Source organism: Salvelinus alpinus, chromosome 1, assembly GCF_045679555.1.
Source record: "Salvelinus alpinus chromosome 1, SLU_Salpinus.1, whole genome shotgun sequence".
NCBI classification, from domain to species: Eukaryota; Metazoa; Chordata; class Actinopteri; order Salmoniformes; family Salmonidae; genus Salvelinus; species Salvelinus alpinus.
In genome coordinates this window covers 46,722,768-46,739,490 of record NC_092086.1, presented here as the reverse complement: position 1 = coordinate 46,739,490, position 16,723 = coordinate 46,722,768, and the positions used below count along the sequence as shown (strand labels likewise).

General features: G+C 41.7%; 1 protein-coding gene across 1 annotated transcript in view; it reads right to left on the bottom strand.

Moving 5' to 3' along the window:
• Positions 1–4,030: 4,030 nt before the first annotated feature.
• LOC139578034 (heparan sulfate glucosamine 3-O-sulfotransferase 4-like) overlaps positions 4,031–16,723 on the bottom strand; it is a 99,931-nt gene continuing 87,238 nt past the window's right edge. The window contains exon 2 of the mRNA XM_071405178.1: positions 4,031–6,243. Coding sequence (XP_071261279.1) covers positions 5,589–6,243 — 655 coding nt within the window. The 3' untranslated portion in view covers positions 4,031–5,588. The remainder of the gene's footprint in view (positions 6,244–16,723) is intronic.

Genomic DNA, 16,723 nt, shown 5'->3' with positions numbered 1-16,723 from the left:
ATACTGACCACACCTCTGTCAAACATAATTAATGATTGCTGGCAAAAGGTTAATATCCACCCAGCAGAAAATGAATCAACAGTGTATTAATGAGCCCATTACCAACAATGATGGATCAAGAAATTAGTCTCCTTTAGGAGGAGGAGCATGTCGGATGCAGAGAGATATTGATTGGAAAAATAATGCTTCTTTATATAGACAACACTTTGTCCTGCTGGCATCAGAAGGGTGATCCCAGACAATACAGGCCTCAATGCACTGTAAATAATGTTGTAATAGATACTCGGGGAGACGAGGATGAAAAACAAGCTCACCCCTTCCCCTCCTCTACAACAGCAGTTTACTTATTTAGATCCCCCCACTCCTACAGTGATAGCTAGATCATAAACGTTCCATGGCTCTAGACAACAGTTTACTTATTTAGATCCCCCCACTCCTACAGTGATAGCTAGATCATAAACGTTCCATGGCTCTAGACAACAGTTTACTTATTTAGATCCCCCCACTCCTACAGTGATAGCTAGATCATAAACGTTCCATGGCTCTAGACAACAGTTTACTTATTTAGATCCCCCCACTCCTACAGTGATAGCTAGATAATAAACGTTCCATGGCTCTAGACAACAGTTTACTTATTTAGATCCCCCCACTCCTACAGTGGTCGCTAGATCATAAACGTTCCATGGCTCTAGACAACAGTTTACTTATTTAGATCCCCCCACTCCTACAGTGATAGCTAGATCATAAACGTTCCATGGCTCTAGACAACAGTTTACTTATTTAGATCCCCCCACTCCTACAGTGATAGCTAGATCATAAACGTTCCATGGCTCTAGACAACAGTTTACTTATTTAGATCCCCCCACTCCTACAGTGATAGCTAGATCATAAACGTTCCATGGCTCTAGACAAGATCAGTTTAGGTCATGTAAATGATATGCTGGATCCTGTTGAGATGCATTCTATTGTACTTTACAGGAATTGTTTGTTTCCATTTGAGATTACGTTTCGCTTTTAGCCAGTCAGAGTAAGATTGGACTGCAATGTAGCTAACTAGAATTATTCTTTCTAGACATGGTAAACTACTGCACTGTGTTAAAAAGAACCCTTTCTCCTAACATATTTCATGACAAATTCCTGTTTTTAAAAGGCCCAATCTTGAATAACAAAACAAAATTATGTAACAATTTCACTAGAGAGAGAGAGAGTAAGGGCTAGATTCAATCCGGAATGTGGAAGTAGCGCGCTACAGCACGATTGAAATTTAAAGGCAATGTTCCCACGTTGCCAGAGGGTGTTTCTCAATATGCATACTACAATATGCATCCACACTCTCATGCTCCGAGTGCATTCTCTGACGACGTTCTCTTGAATGCGTTCTTGTGAGGACGAGAGTGTGGAGAACGCATAAAACATAACATTAGAGAAGCACTCACACTCCCCCTACTGTATTACCTCAGGCTAGACCTCCCCATTCACTGAACCTTCTTCTAGCCAGGACAATGGACAACAAAAGACTAAACAACATATACACAAAGCAACCGTTTTACTTCATAACTGTCAGTTAGCTGTATGTGAATCATAATAATGTAGCTAACCAGATAGTTTAAAAGGCAAAATGACCTAAAACGAATATTATGCAAGGTAGATGTAAATTCTTTGTGAGTAGCTAGTTAACAATTCTTCGTGGCTAGCTACTGTAACAGTAGTAGCTAGCCAGTTAGCCCTATTGACTTATTATGGGCTTGCGATCAACGGTACGTAGGCAGGTAAACATGCAAAACTGAACACAGCATGTATTCATTAACGTATCAAGATAAAATATTGTAGTCAGGCAACATATGAGATGTGAATAGGCAACATTTCATTTCAAAGTCAGAGTGTATTTTCTCTCGCTTCAACTCAAATAATGGCCGCCATTGATTTCAATAACATTTTGGTCCTTTTTTAAGTGGCTGCGTCATATTTCTTTGCATACTTTCCGTTAAAGCTTGCATCGAGGCACGATTCAAAATATATACAAACATAGTACGTATTCGAGAAGTGCTCTCCGTGCTCCGTTTCAAATACTTTGGATTTGGACACATACTCCGACCCTCCCGTGCTCCAATTTGCATGCTCAGAGCACGATAGTGTGCATTTTGAGTAACACTCAGAGACTGCATTCATGGTAAAGCTGCATACAGAATGTTGTCAGAAATTACCTTTACATTTCAATTGCACTATAACTCGGATCTTCCACGCTCCGGATTGTATCCAGCCCTTAGTTTATCGTTTTTCCAATGGTAGATTTGCATCATTGTTGTTTATGTTCATGCCTTAATGTTCTTCTCCGTCATTCTACGAGCTAGGCTATGTGTATAAAGAGCTTTTTTTCATTGGACAGTAGGCTACTGTGAAGTACCTCGGATGCCACTTGCGAGGAAATTATGCATGGTCTCTTTTATCTCCTTACAGGTATTGAGTGACAGACATTAATTTGTACATTCGGGAAGCATGATGACGGCGAAACAATAGTGGTTGTGATGAGTGGGCGAGGCTCCTCTCGTTGTCTAAGTAGAGCTACTCTCTCCTCTGTCTCCTCACACCACCACCGTGCCGAGCCAAAAGCACCCCACGATCCCCATAGGGAGAAACATGTGGAGGACAGCTTTGCATGCCTTTCATACAATGAAACTCTCACAAGGTGTATCAAAGCACTACACTACTCCACCAACTGAGGACTGTACTTTGGTACACAAAGAGAAGATGCGTACATGCTTTGTATACATTTTTATCTGTTTTCATGACACGTTAGGTATCTTTTGTCCTTCCACGCGGCATCTCTGAACAATGTTTGAGGGGAATTTAGGTTTTAATTGGTAAAACAACTATGAATTTGAGTCCATCAGGGCATACAGATGTTGGATCTTACTTTGATCACCCTGTTGCATGATAACTTTCTTGAAAATCAGGACATTTAAAACTTCCCTACAAAAATGTCATTGTTGCTGCAGGATTATTATCCTGCTGTAGAAAAATGGCTCAAATTAAGATCCTACATCTGTATGTACTTCTACATATACCAAAGTTGTTTCCACTTTGTCAAATCCAGTGGTAGATTTGTTTTATTAAATTTGGTTTTACTGAGAAACCGAGGAGGTGTTTCCTAAAAGTATGATTGATATTGTGTGTTTATAATGTCACCTTCTTCTCCCCCCATTTTTCCTCTCAACCCTCTTGTTTAATCTCTTAGTTGTGCAGCCCTAGTTTCTCAAGCACACTGACTCAGCAGAAAAAAATTGCCTAAATAGCATGGACCCTAATTAAAAGGAAAGAACTTCTCCAAGCAATATCTGAAAGTTTGCTACATATTTAAAATGGAAAATGTTTAAAAGAGTTGCCAGAAAAAGAATTGCTTTTGTGTGCAATATAGTGATTAGCTAGCTAGAATATTTTGTTTGTGTTTATTTGGCAAATGGAAAGTATTATTTTTGCAAGAAATCCCATTTCTCCACCTCTAAGCATATGCATTCAATGCAGTTTCTTCATCAGAGTAAAACAAACACACTATTAAAACAGGCAGCAGAATCCCATTCAGATTTGATGATTTGATGCAACCTACCATTTTCCCCAAAGTAGTCAAACTATAAACAATCTTATTTATGACCTCGCATTTCTCTTCTAAACTGAACAGAGAGAGTAGTGCTAGACAGAAAGAATCATGTGAGGAATGAGAGAGTGTGCTCCGGGGACGGAGAGAGAGACAGAGGTTCAGAGGAAGACACCAGGGGATATCTGCACAGAGAAGCCTCAGTGGAAGGTGTGACTGGGAAACTGAGGCTCTGAGGTACGTGTTCATGCTCAGTGCTAGAACGGGTAGTATAGTTCTTACCTTGATTGAATCAATTGCTCTGTGTAACTAGCTGCTGCACCCAGCCTCCCCTGGGTGACAGGGAGGCCGGCAGAGAGTGAACCAATCCAGCCTGTCATGGCCGACCAGAAAACAGGGAAGATTAACAGTGTAATGCATCATAGCTGTGGGCGACCATTGATGTGTAGAAGACTGTATTTATTGACTCATTGACTGTATTGATTGTCTCAACTGATGAAAAGTCCAGAGACAGTAGTAAGACAGCAGACAGAAGCACACCAAGCTCTGCAAAAAGGATGACGCTTCTTATTTCATGGAGTGAAACATAAAGTAACATTTATAGAAAAGCAAAAAAGGACTGTAAAACTCTGTTATTATAATCCGTGCCACGTATACAAACCTGGATGAAGATGAGCACAAGTGTGTTGCAATGCGATGATGTACATAATGTTTCCTCAACAGGCAGACATATTCCAGTCAGATACATGATACTCTCAAAACAATATGGGTGATTTACTGGGTAAACCTGTGCATAATAACATTTTGTCTGAAGCAAATCCTCAATTTGACATTGACAATGATGTTCCAGGTTTACTTAATTAACCCATTTATCTCTTAATGACAGAAGACTGCGTGGCACCAGATGTTTGTTAACACCCTTCTGTTGGGTCCTCCTCTGTTGTTCTTCACCTCATCGACTTAACAATAACAGGAGAACCCCATTGGCTCGCAAATCTCACTGCACATTTTTTCCCGTAGTAGTTCTGTCACATTTATCATATAATAGCTCTATATAAAATAGTTTTTAGAATAGTTTTCCTCCATTTATAATATACTTTGTGCACACCTCAAAATACTGTTACTTCAGATTACTGGGCATAGGATACTTTGCATGGGTGTGACATTTACAGTAATCCCTTGATGTGTGTGAGAAATACATTTTAGTTGATACACCATATGCCAATTCCAGCTTCACAAATGATGATATACAGAAAATATTTGAAATATATGTACTGTACATTCGTTTAAAACATGTTACCTACGAGTGCAGGTCAACAAAAATATTGATTCTGAGGAAATTAAAGCTATGCTTTGGTAAACTTGGATTAACAAAAAAGGGATTGTCTCCATTTATAATACATACACGGACAACCTCAAATACGACATGAGTGTCACGTCAAGGGATAATTCTACTGTAAGATTCATTTATTTTCTTTTATCTCTACAGAGTGTTGAAATAAATCATCCAGAATACTTCATGGCCTCAGTCATCTGGGTAGTATGACTGTTTTGTACTGTGCGCTGGTGGGTGTGGGTGAAAGGGCAACAAACTGCATGAAAAGTAAAGGGAGAAGAAGCAGGCAGAATACACCCTTAGGGCTCAGGAGGTAAGGACACTTAACTTATCGCATGCATGCATCGTCATAGTCGACATGATTCATATATCAGCTCTATGTTTTTAAAACAAAAGGAATAAAATCCTCTCCTCTTCACAAATATAAATATAATTTTATGTATAGTATGTACAATAATGTTTTAGTTTTGAGGGAGAGAATAGAAGCATATCGGTAAACTCTTTTTTCCTATGGATACAGACACTTTCTCAAAGACAGCCATGATTGATTGACGTACTCAAGCACTCTCTCAGAGGATGAAGCGGTAGGGACAGACAGTAGATGTGTTATTGAGAAAGGCTGGTGGTGTAGCTGTGGCTGTGACGTGGGGCAACAGTCTGTTAGTTCTGAGAGCCCCGAGAGTCACTGCCCTCTTCCAGCTCCCACTCAAAGTTCTGGCCAGTCATTTGGTAGAACATCATGTTAAAGGGTTTGAAGAATTTGTGCAGTCGGCGGATAACGTCCGGGTCAATTTTAGGGTGAGTTCTCCCTTTAGATTTGCCAAGACATCTCGGGGTGCTGCTGTCCTCTGGCTTCTTGAGACAAGGAAATCCCTTCGTCTTGTTGAAGTAAAAGTGTTTATCCGTGACGATCCGCTTGAGTCCCAGAAAGTCCTGTACCTTGCCCATCTCGCCAGCGGGATCAACGATAAGCCTCTCTCCACTGACGAAGTGCATCTGGGCGAGAGGGAAGTACTGCATCCACGTCTCCAAGTGGAGCGCGTAGATCCCTATACGTAGAGCACTCCACGACGCATCTATTAGGCCCAGCGTCCGGTTCTTAAATGCCAAAACCTCAAAGGTTGGGATCTCAGGTTTTTTGGACAGAGTCTGTGTGTAGTCTGAAATGGCCCTGGTGACAGGGTTGCGGACCACAATGATTAACTTGATGTCCCTGGCCATCGTGTGGATGCGTTTTGGGGCGTGGCTAGTCACAAAGTAGCTGGGTGTCTTCTCCATGGTGATTTGTCCCTCCAGCGTCGAAGGCATCAGATCTCTGTGAACACAAAGCCGCAGTTACCTCAGCTCTGTTAATACTGAACTCTCTGCACCTACTGCAACACAAATGAGGTACTCAAGGACAGGGTATAAGCAAATTTGGTATTTATGGAGCAATAAATTATTTGAAATTACAAGTGAAAATAACTGTTATTATCACTGGACATTATGTAGCGAGGAGAAACATACAGCTTATTTCATCCGTGGAGTAATATGTGCGAGATAAAATAAACAGAAGATGTAACGGCAAGTGAGCAAGTATGCTCATTGCCTAATTGGCTCCATCTGTGTTACTCCAGGAGCTGTTTTGGAACTTTAATAATGAGTTCACTGCATATCATTAATACTGCTGGTGCCTGGGGTATTGTTTTGTCATACATTTATTCTGTGTGCTCCACACTGTGTGCCTGCCTTGAGTTTCATTCCTTAGCATTCACTTCCACTTCTGCGTTGTGTGCAACACACTTATTCCTGTTCTTTCTTAAGGTTAGAGGCTGTTCATTGAAGGGAATAGTGATTCATTATACGATTCTTTGTGATAATTTGTAGTAGAACAGAAATGCCCCTGCCTTGGGAGATTTATCTCAGGGATAACAGGAAACCATTTGCCTGTGCCGCAAATATTATGTTCAACTTTGTCTCTGGGACTAAGTTGGGGGATAAATCAATGTGGAAGCAAATGTAATTCATACATACGAAAGAGAGATTAGTTCCTACAGTTTCTCTTTATTCCTCTATGGATAATTAAGCATTAAGTTTACCTCCAGCAAATCAATATTAAATGTTTACATTGTTTTTCATTGCAATCCATGTTCTATTTGTTTAGACATGATTACGGTCTAAATTGGCCATATTAAAAGCTGTGAATGGTAGCCTTTATAGCCTTTATATACTTACACCAAATAGAAACATGAAATGCAATATAAGTTTATGAACACTGTACTAAATGCTATTGATTTGATAATGTTTTACAATCTCCTTGCTGTATAAAAGTAATTATATTCTTAGTCATGCTATATTTTCTTTGAATTTGTGAAATCTACATCTCATAATTATTCAATTCCTTCAAAATAAATGATTCCACTTTCACAGATACGGAGAGTACAATGTTTTCTCAATTTAGATTGTCATCAGCATAGACCTAAGATGGTACAATATAGCCACATCAATCGTTTGCATCCCGGACACATTCTATATGAACTGTACTCTTTGCAAAGAATCCAATTTACTGGGAGAAACAAATCAAGTGTTATGTATATACATATTGACTCCCCTCACACCACATGCACACACACACATGGACACTGGTCCTCAAGTCTCACAAGTGGTCTGGTAATGTCATTTCTGTAACAGTATTGCACTCCCGATGGGTAATTTCCCCCTGGATTCTGTTTGGCTCAAGATACTATAGAGGCTGTGGCTATTTCTTAGGCTGTAATGGGATTTAAAACATACCTACAGATTGCATAGTGACTGGAAGGAGTATTAGTTTTCATTACATTCCATCAATGTTCCACACTTCCTCAGTGGGGTAATGAATGGCTAAAGATTGTTTTTCTCCCCCCTCAAGGTCTTCAGCTGATGGCTATTTAAAGTAAAGTCTAAAGCATGTTAGATGGTAGCGAGGGTGTGCCATCACTGTGTATGAGAACTAAAGCACAGAGAGAGGAAACTCAATAAAACACACCACAATGAATCGCCTTGAAACAACATATGCACGGCACATCCTATATAGAACCATAAGCACAAAATAGCATGCCTCAACAGTAACGAGTCATGCCTCTTTGACGCAAACATCCCATTGACAGAACAGATAAGGTGACCTCAAGGTGACCTCTTCTATATAAGTCAGCCACATAATACGCTACTGTCCTCATCAGGCTTAATTAAAAAAAATATGGAGGTTGAACAAGCGCGCGATACCTTCATCTCTGATTGAGGTCGAACTCATTTTGATTGAGAATGAATCAGTCATGGATCGTGTACATCGAAAATGTCAGTGGAACAGAGAGGCGGAACAGAAATCACAATGCTGATAAACAAGCTAATTTCCCTGCATGGGCCAGGCAGATGACTCCTCTGGCCTTGCACTCTGGCCACACTGAAGTAAACAAGAGCGGAGTTAACTCTCATTTCTCTACGCATCAGCTGTTGAGCTCAACGTGGGTCATTCAGGTGGGTAAGTAAATAAAACACAGAACGCTAAAGAGGCCCGGCGAACCATCTGCTGTTTACTCAGTTAGACCACATAACACATCTCTTAACATTTACCTCTGTACCACAACGGCAGATCCTCTAATTTATACACCAAGGGCTGGATTCAATCCCTATCGCTAATGTTCAGCGATATAGCGCACTTGAAATGTAAATGTAATATCTGATTGAGCCAACATATGCAGCGTTTATCGTGAATGCAGTCTCCGCTAACGCGGGAACATTGTCTTTGCATGACAATAGGGCTACAATGCGGAACTCCGGCAATACGGATTGAATCCAGTCCTATCTAACATAAGTATAAGGACTTCACTTTTCCTGAAAGACAGTGAGTCACTCACGTCCTGCTCCTGAAGCATATGGGGATGCAGTGGTTATATGACAGAGTACAGTACATGGTGGTCGTGCTTGTATCAACTTAGACAGGAGAAAAAAACTGTGACTACTATATATTATGACAACAAAGCTGCAGTTCTCAATATGAGAGGGTAGAAAAGGTCATTTCAATAAGTACTTTGAAAGCATGCTGTTCTGAAGTAGTACATTGTAAACAGGAAAAAGTTTTTTTTTAAATGCATTTTCATTTGCTGCTTTGAAGTTAAAAGCAATTGAATTGCTTCTCTTCATGATTTCTAATATACAGAGGGAAAAAAGAGGATGACAGCACTGATCATTTCTGTCAGGTGTGTCAAACTCATGCAAATGCAATGTCCTTTGAATCCTCCAACCAATGGAGAGCTACAGATGTTGGCCCAGACTCAGACAAACACCTATTGAAATATAGTTGCTTCGCCAGGTTGGGTGCCACTATCTGTGCACTGTGAACTAGGTATAAGTTCACCACACCAACCATCATAGCTTTAAACCATTTCACATAGAGACAAAATGAATGCTAAATTCACACGTCTGGAGCAGTTACAAAAGATTCAGGAAATGCATATTTCCTTTCAATACGCAGACTACCAACAGTGCCATTTCATGACCATCTCTTAAACGCCTACTGAGGAAGTATTCTGCTACACTCACTATGAGTGGGCTCTGGGACATGCCCATGCATTTTCCTCAATGAATATGTTTCATTACGCCCTGTCAAAACCATTAAAGAAGAAAATGTTGAGGCATGACGAGTTGGGGAAAATATTCATTTGCATCCCAGACACTAATAAGGCCAAGCTGTTTCTTGGCATATAGAAAACATTGCTGCTGAGAGGCTTGGTCATTTCTAATAAAACACTGGCATAGTAATAAAAGCTGCTCCAATCTCTCATTTGGCTTCATCGTGGCACTGGTACTGAATCGAACTCACAAAGCCATGTCATGTCAATGGCATTTGTACATTCCCTGAGCAGTCCACACACTGTGGGTCCTATCCAGGGAGAAAACAACATTTGTTTTTTTCTCGTGAGGAATACTGTAAATGGACTTATTCTGTCTTTGTTGGTGGATGAAGGCATTCTTTTGAGAAGAAAAGCGGGGGCATGTTGCAGCTGTTTTCTGGCACACTTCCATCTCTCAGCTTTGGAATTTTACATGGTACGTGTAATGAGCACAACATTGGTGTACAATTTGCTGGTGAGAAAAGAGGGAGAGGTGAGTTTAATTAAAACATAACACAGCCTCCCCGCTGTAAATAAGCCCATTATACTGCAGAAGAACTGTGTGCTTCAATGGAACAGTTAAGGAGAGAACTGACAGCTGGTCCTGATCAAAACCTTTTCCCGCTCTCTTCTTGAGATCCCCTGAAGACCATTCCACTTCCAACAGTGGGGGAGCCAGGCACTTTCTCTACCCACAACAGCAGACTGCTGCGCTGAGATCTGAAGCAATGTTCACACTCTCTTTGGACATAGAACATCATGAAATAAAACAAAGGCAAGGGAAAAAAACTTTATGGATCCTTGGAACATCATAATAAACTGCATGATTAGGCCATTATTATTATACATTGGCCAGTAAATTAGCCTATTTTTCACAAGATTAAAGCCAGAGGAGGAGAATAGGAGCAATCGCATTTCAAGGATTACAAAGATATTATCGGCAGCTTTCAAGTTCATTTTCTGTGTCATTCTTTTAAGTTCTGTGGCTTAGATCAGAACCGAAACCGTACTCTGCAGATCCATCCCTAAGAGAAAAATATTTTCAAACATTACTGTTTTTATCAGCACTCAAATACACAGGTCTACAATACTAGGAACATGCCCCTCATTTGAATATATATGTTGTTATTTCTAAATGTTCCTCACTTGTGTTTGTTTATGTGCATTTGGATGAACTGATGAGAGTGCTTCAGGCTACACACATACAATTTGCTCACAATAGCCCTTATATTATACGATTGGTGTTGCAATTACAACAACAAGCAGATGTGATGGCCTGTATTCTGCTTCAAAGCACCACAGTGAATAGACAAGTACAAATTATCAGTCACCCTCATTGTCTCTCAATGTCATTTATTTACCTTACCCAAACACAGTCAAGATTATATTGGAACAAAATAAAAGTCCAAACAGTAATTGCTGGTCACACCTGAGTATGTCAGAAGCAAAGAGTGAAATGTGTATCCAGGACATTTTTGCAGATCTGGTTCAGTTATGCAGAACCAATTAACAATATGACAGATTGAACTTGATAGATTTCCTATCCTGCATGGGAAAAACAGCTAGGAACACTCATCTGGCCACTTAGGAGATTTGGCTGCAGCTGACCATGGATGGAAGAATCTCCACACATCTCTCTCATACTAAGGCCTTTGCATGAGTGACGAGTGAAGGACATCTATTAGTGCGTGGATAAGCATGTGGGCATAAAATATATAAAACCACTTCACATCAGAGAAAGCCCCATATGGCTCACACCATCGTTCGAACAAAGTGACATAAAACCATCCATGGATAACATTCAATATGGGTTACCCATATTGTAAGACATTGTCATCAACCCAGAGTGCTGTTAGAAGGTACAGTGCACACTGTCATTGTACTATACAGTACATGTTTCACTACAGGAGGTTTTAGTTGGAATTCTTGATCCAGGAATCATGGAATCAAAAAAGCAAAGACTGAATGTTGATTAATAACTCAAATGGCTTTACATTCTGAATTTGACATTTTAGTCATTTTACAGTTTGTGCATTAATCTTAAGATACTGTAGCTAGGTGGGACTAGGGCTGTGGCGGTCATCACATTTTGTCAGCCGGTGATTGTCAAGGAAATAACTGCCGGTCTCACGGTAATTGACCGTAATTAACATAAACACATTTAGCATCTCCTGACTTCCACGCATAGCCTACTGATGCAGATCTTTGGAACATCTACATTTTAAATAGTCTAATAAATAATGTAATATAGCCTACACCATCACAATAAATCCATGATTTATTTTAGACAGGTCTAAAGAATCATGATATGAAGAAAATGTAGTATATTTCAGAAGAACAGAATAGCATACTCTGCGTTGTCCTTATGTTAGGCCCTGATCTGGCTGTGCCATATGGCTGTGGGCAACACTAGTTCATTTAGCAGACAAGATTTGCTTAGAATTTCGTTGCATTATTTTCTATTATTTTATTGTATGAAGAAAACAATTGAACATAGCTGAATAAAATAGAAAGGACATTTTCTCCAAACTATTTGAGGGAGTGCGCACATGCGGCTATTCTGTTTTGAGCAGTTAACAAAGAAACAGGTACTCCTATATGCTTAATTTAGAGTTATTTAGTTGTGATACAAATGTTGGGCTATATGTTTGATTTTTAATACATTCTAAGGCTGCATGATGCAACTCTAATGAAGATGCATCAACTCTAAAAAGTTGCATGAAAGGCATGAGCTCTACTTTGTTTTTTGCACAGGCTGTACACACTTCATCAGTCTCTTGTTCACAATTTAACAAGCACTTGATAATGCCTCGAATTTCCCGGCTGAATCCCTGTCACGCCCTGGCCTTAGTATTCTTTGTTTTCTTTATTATTTTAGTTAGGTCAGGGTGTGACATGGGGTATGTTTGTGTTTTTGTCTTGTCTTGGGTGGTTGTAGTGTCTAGGGGGATTTGTTAGAGTGTATGGGTTTGTGTTGAGTGAATGTTTCTTCTCCTCACTACGACGATCGTGACAGAATTACCCACCAAAGGACCAAGCAGCGTGTGAAACAGCAACAGGACCCACCTACACAGGATTCATGGACATGGGAGGAGATATTGGATGGAAAAGGACCTTGGGCACAACCGGGAGAATATCGCCTCCCTCGTGAAGAGCTGGAGGCAGCTAAAGCCGAGAGGAGGCGATATGAGGAGGCAGCACGGAAGCAAGGCTGGAAGCCCGTGAGTACAACCCAAAAAATTCTTGGGGGGGGCTTAAAGGGAGTGTGGCGAAGTCAGGTAGGAGATCTGCGCATACTCCCTGTACTTACCGTGGAGAGCGAGAGTACGGGCAGACACCGTGTTACGCAGTAGAGCGCATGGTGTCTCCTGTACGCGTGCATAGCCCGGTTCGGTACATTCCAGCTCAACGTATCGGCCGGGCTAGATTGAGCGTTGAGCCGGATGTCATGAAGCCGGCCCAACGCATCTGGCCACCAGTGCGTCTCCTCGGGCCGGCTTACATGGCACCAGCCTTACGTATGGTGTCCCCGGTTCGCCTACATAGGCCGGTGCGGGTTATTCCACCTACCCGCACTGGTCGGGCGACGGGGAGCATACAACCAGGTAAGGTTGGGCAGGCTCAGTGCTCAAGGGAGCCAGTACGCCTGTACGGTCCGGTATTTCCGGCGCCACCTCCCCGCTCCAGCCCAGTACCACCAGTGCCTACACCACGCACCAGGCTTCCAGTGCGTCTCCAGAGCCCTGTTCCTCCTCCACGCACTCTCCCTGTGGTGCGTGTCTCCAGCCCATTACCACCAGTGCCTACACCACGCACCAAGCCTCCTGTGTGTCCCCAGAGTCCTGTGCGTCCTGTTGCTGCTCCCCGCACTAGCCTAAAGGTGCGTGTCCTTAGCCCGGTACCTCCAGTTCCGGCGCCACGCACCAGGCCTATAGTGCGTCTCAGCCGGCCAGAGTCTGCCGTCTGCCCAGCGGCGCCTGAACTGCCCGTCTGGACTGAGCCTTCAAAGCCGCCCGTCTGCCATGAGCCTTTAGAGCCTTCCGCCAGACAGGATCAGCCAGAGCCATCCGTCTACCCAGCGCCATCTGAGCCATCCGTCTACCCAGCGCCATCTGAGTCGCCCGCCAGCCAGGAGCAGCCAGAGTCGCCCGCCAGCCAGGAGCAGCCAGAGTCGCCCGCCAGCCAGGAGCAGCCAGAGTCGCCCGCCAGCCAGGAGCAGCCAGAGTCGCCCGCCAGCCAGGAGCAGCCAGAGTCGCCCGCCAGCCAGGAGCAGCCAGAGTCGCCCGCCAGCCAGGAGCAGCCAGAGTCGCCCGCCAGCCAGGAGCAGCCTTCTTTATTATTTTAGTTAGGTCAGGGTGTGACATGGGGTATGTTTGTGTTTTTGTCTTGTCTTGGGTGGTTGTAGTGTCTAGGGGGATTTGTTAGAGTATATGGGTTTGCGTTGAGTGAATGTTTCTAGGGAAGTTTATGGTTGAGTGAATGTGTCTAGGTATGTCTATGGTTGCCTGAGTGGTTCTCAATCAGAGACAGATGTTTTTCATTTGTCTCTGATTGGGAGCCATATTTAAGGTGGCCATAGGCATCATGTATTTGTGGGTAATTGTCTATGTTGAACGTTTGTAGCCTGTGTGTGTGCACTACGTTTATAGCTTCACGGTCGTTTGTTTGTTTTGTTAGTTTTTGTAAGAGTGTATCTTTTCGTGTTACGTCTTCGTCATCAAAATAAAAGGAAGATGTATTTCTCACACGCTGCGCCTTGGTCCACTTCTTCTCCTCACTACGACGATCGTGACAATCCCCTTTGTGTGGCCGTACTCCCCCTAAAAAAATCCATGCCTTTTGCGGCCAGTGGCCGTTGTGCCCTTGGTCTGAATATAATAATTATAATTCCCTTCTCCCCACTGCGTTCTGAACCACCTCTCACTCACATGGCACTCAGTCACATGATCGGGTCTTTCTCACAGGCTACAAGTGAAGACAGACACATCTGGGACGCAACTGCGCACGTCCTTATCCAATTCCGAGACACATATTGAATATATTGGAAGAACTGTCCACATTTACTTTTTGTCAGCCAACAAGATAAGTAGGCCTAACGAACAGCAAAAGCACTAGCCTATGGCAATCCACTATCCCCCTTAGTACAAAAGTTGGCCTATTCTATTCTGTGGGAGAAATAAATATTCCAAACATAGTCCGGGACAGTTGTGGGAAGCGATAGAACCCAAATTAATACAACCACTAGCATCATAAAAACTGTTTTAAGCAATGAGCCTGACGCAACAGATGAGAACGTTTAGCTTTAAATGTTGATAAACTATTAGGCTATCACATTATAAGCGCAGCAATGTGCACACGGCAGTAGGCTATAAGCGCAAATATTCCATTAGCAGGAAAACTACATTCTTAAAAGTGACCACAAATGCGATTATACATGTTATGCTTTTATTATAAAGGTGCATTTTTATGGTGAAAATTATCTTCCCCAAACTTTAAACTCACGTGCTGAGTATGTATGCCAGTTAGGCTCTACACCCGCTGTAAAGCGGATTAATGCGTTTCATTTTAAGAAGTTATTTGGCCACTTTAGTTGTGATACAAACCTTATCAAAACATATAGGCTTATGGGATAGGCTACATGAGGTGTGCGACCATGATTTGAAAAAGTCGTAAAAAAAAGCATGCATTGCTTGCCTTTAGCTGGGCATCATTCACAAGTGATAATATATAATTTACAAGTGATAGCCTAATATTGTCACCCATCACACTATTCTTGATTTAATCTTGTCTTTACTAAATAATATGTGTGAGAAATTTGTTTTGATTTAGAATGGACCTTTCTCGAAACAGGGATAGTGGAAAAAAATACATGTAATCTATGCACTTAAATAGTGAATGAGGACGCTTTTCCCGGGGTTCATTTTCATGCCAGCTAGGTAGGCTATACTCCTGTTTTAAAGAGAAGCAATGTGCTTAATATTAGGAAGGTTGAGAAATAAATATAGTAGGCAACATGAGCTCATGGGCTCTCATGAAGTGTTTGATTCGATTTTCGATTACATTTGCATTGATGTCAGAGTGATTAGAGGAACAATAGAGTGCGGAGTACCAGGCAGTTTGCACGTTTGGTAGGACACTAATGACCATCAGCAGCATCAGAGCTTGGAGAAGCCTAATTACCGTGACTAAATGGTCACATGGAATTTGACTGCCATCATGACTCGTGACTGCCGGTGTGGCGGTAATGAGGTCACCGTAACAGCCCTAGGTGGGACAACCACATCTCAGTCATACTAAGTACTTTTTTTCATCAATATTCATCAGCAAAGTCAGTGCCAGTAGGAAAAAGTCAAGTGTGAGTGTTAGCTCCCGATAAGCAAAGACTGAATGTCTTTTAGATTGTAGAATAACAATATTTTATTCATAGATTATTTATTTAACCTTTATTTAACTAGGCAAGTCAGTTAAGAACAAATTCTTATTTACAATGATGCCTACCCCGGCCAAACCCTAACCAAGACGACACTGAGCCAATTGTGCGCTGCCCCATGGGACTACCAATTACAGCTGGTTATGATACAGCCTGGAATTGAACCAGGGTCTGTAGTGATACCTCTAGCACTTAGATGCAGTGCCTTATATATATTAAAGTGCCTTATATATTTATATTTGTCCACAAGACTGCACTCCAAACTAGAATTTGGAGTTGGCCAAGACTCCACTCACGCTCTGTGACTGTCAATTTGTTGGTGTAATATTACCGATGTGATATATCCTCTCTCCCACAAACTTAATATCAAACACTTGTTTACTGTTCATAGTGTATGGATTTAATACAAATAATGCTGATGATATCCCTGACAGTATCTGCTCCAAGTTGCAGATAATTCTATAGTTAAAAGTTCTGGATTTGTCATCATCTTCATCATCATCCTTAATCATCGGCCTTAATCATCGGCCTCCAATATACTGTACTGTCTTTCTTCCTTCCTTTTGTATTGTGTTGTAGTGGGTGTTGATGAGTGCTTACAATATAGAGGTTGCATTGCTTTGAATGTGAACCCACCAATGAATCTCCATAAAAAAAAATTCTGACTTGTCAATTGTTCCCCCAGTCTTCAAATGAGCTCATGATTCAATGTACTTTCTTCGTCTGTGAGAAAAGAA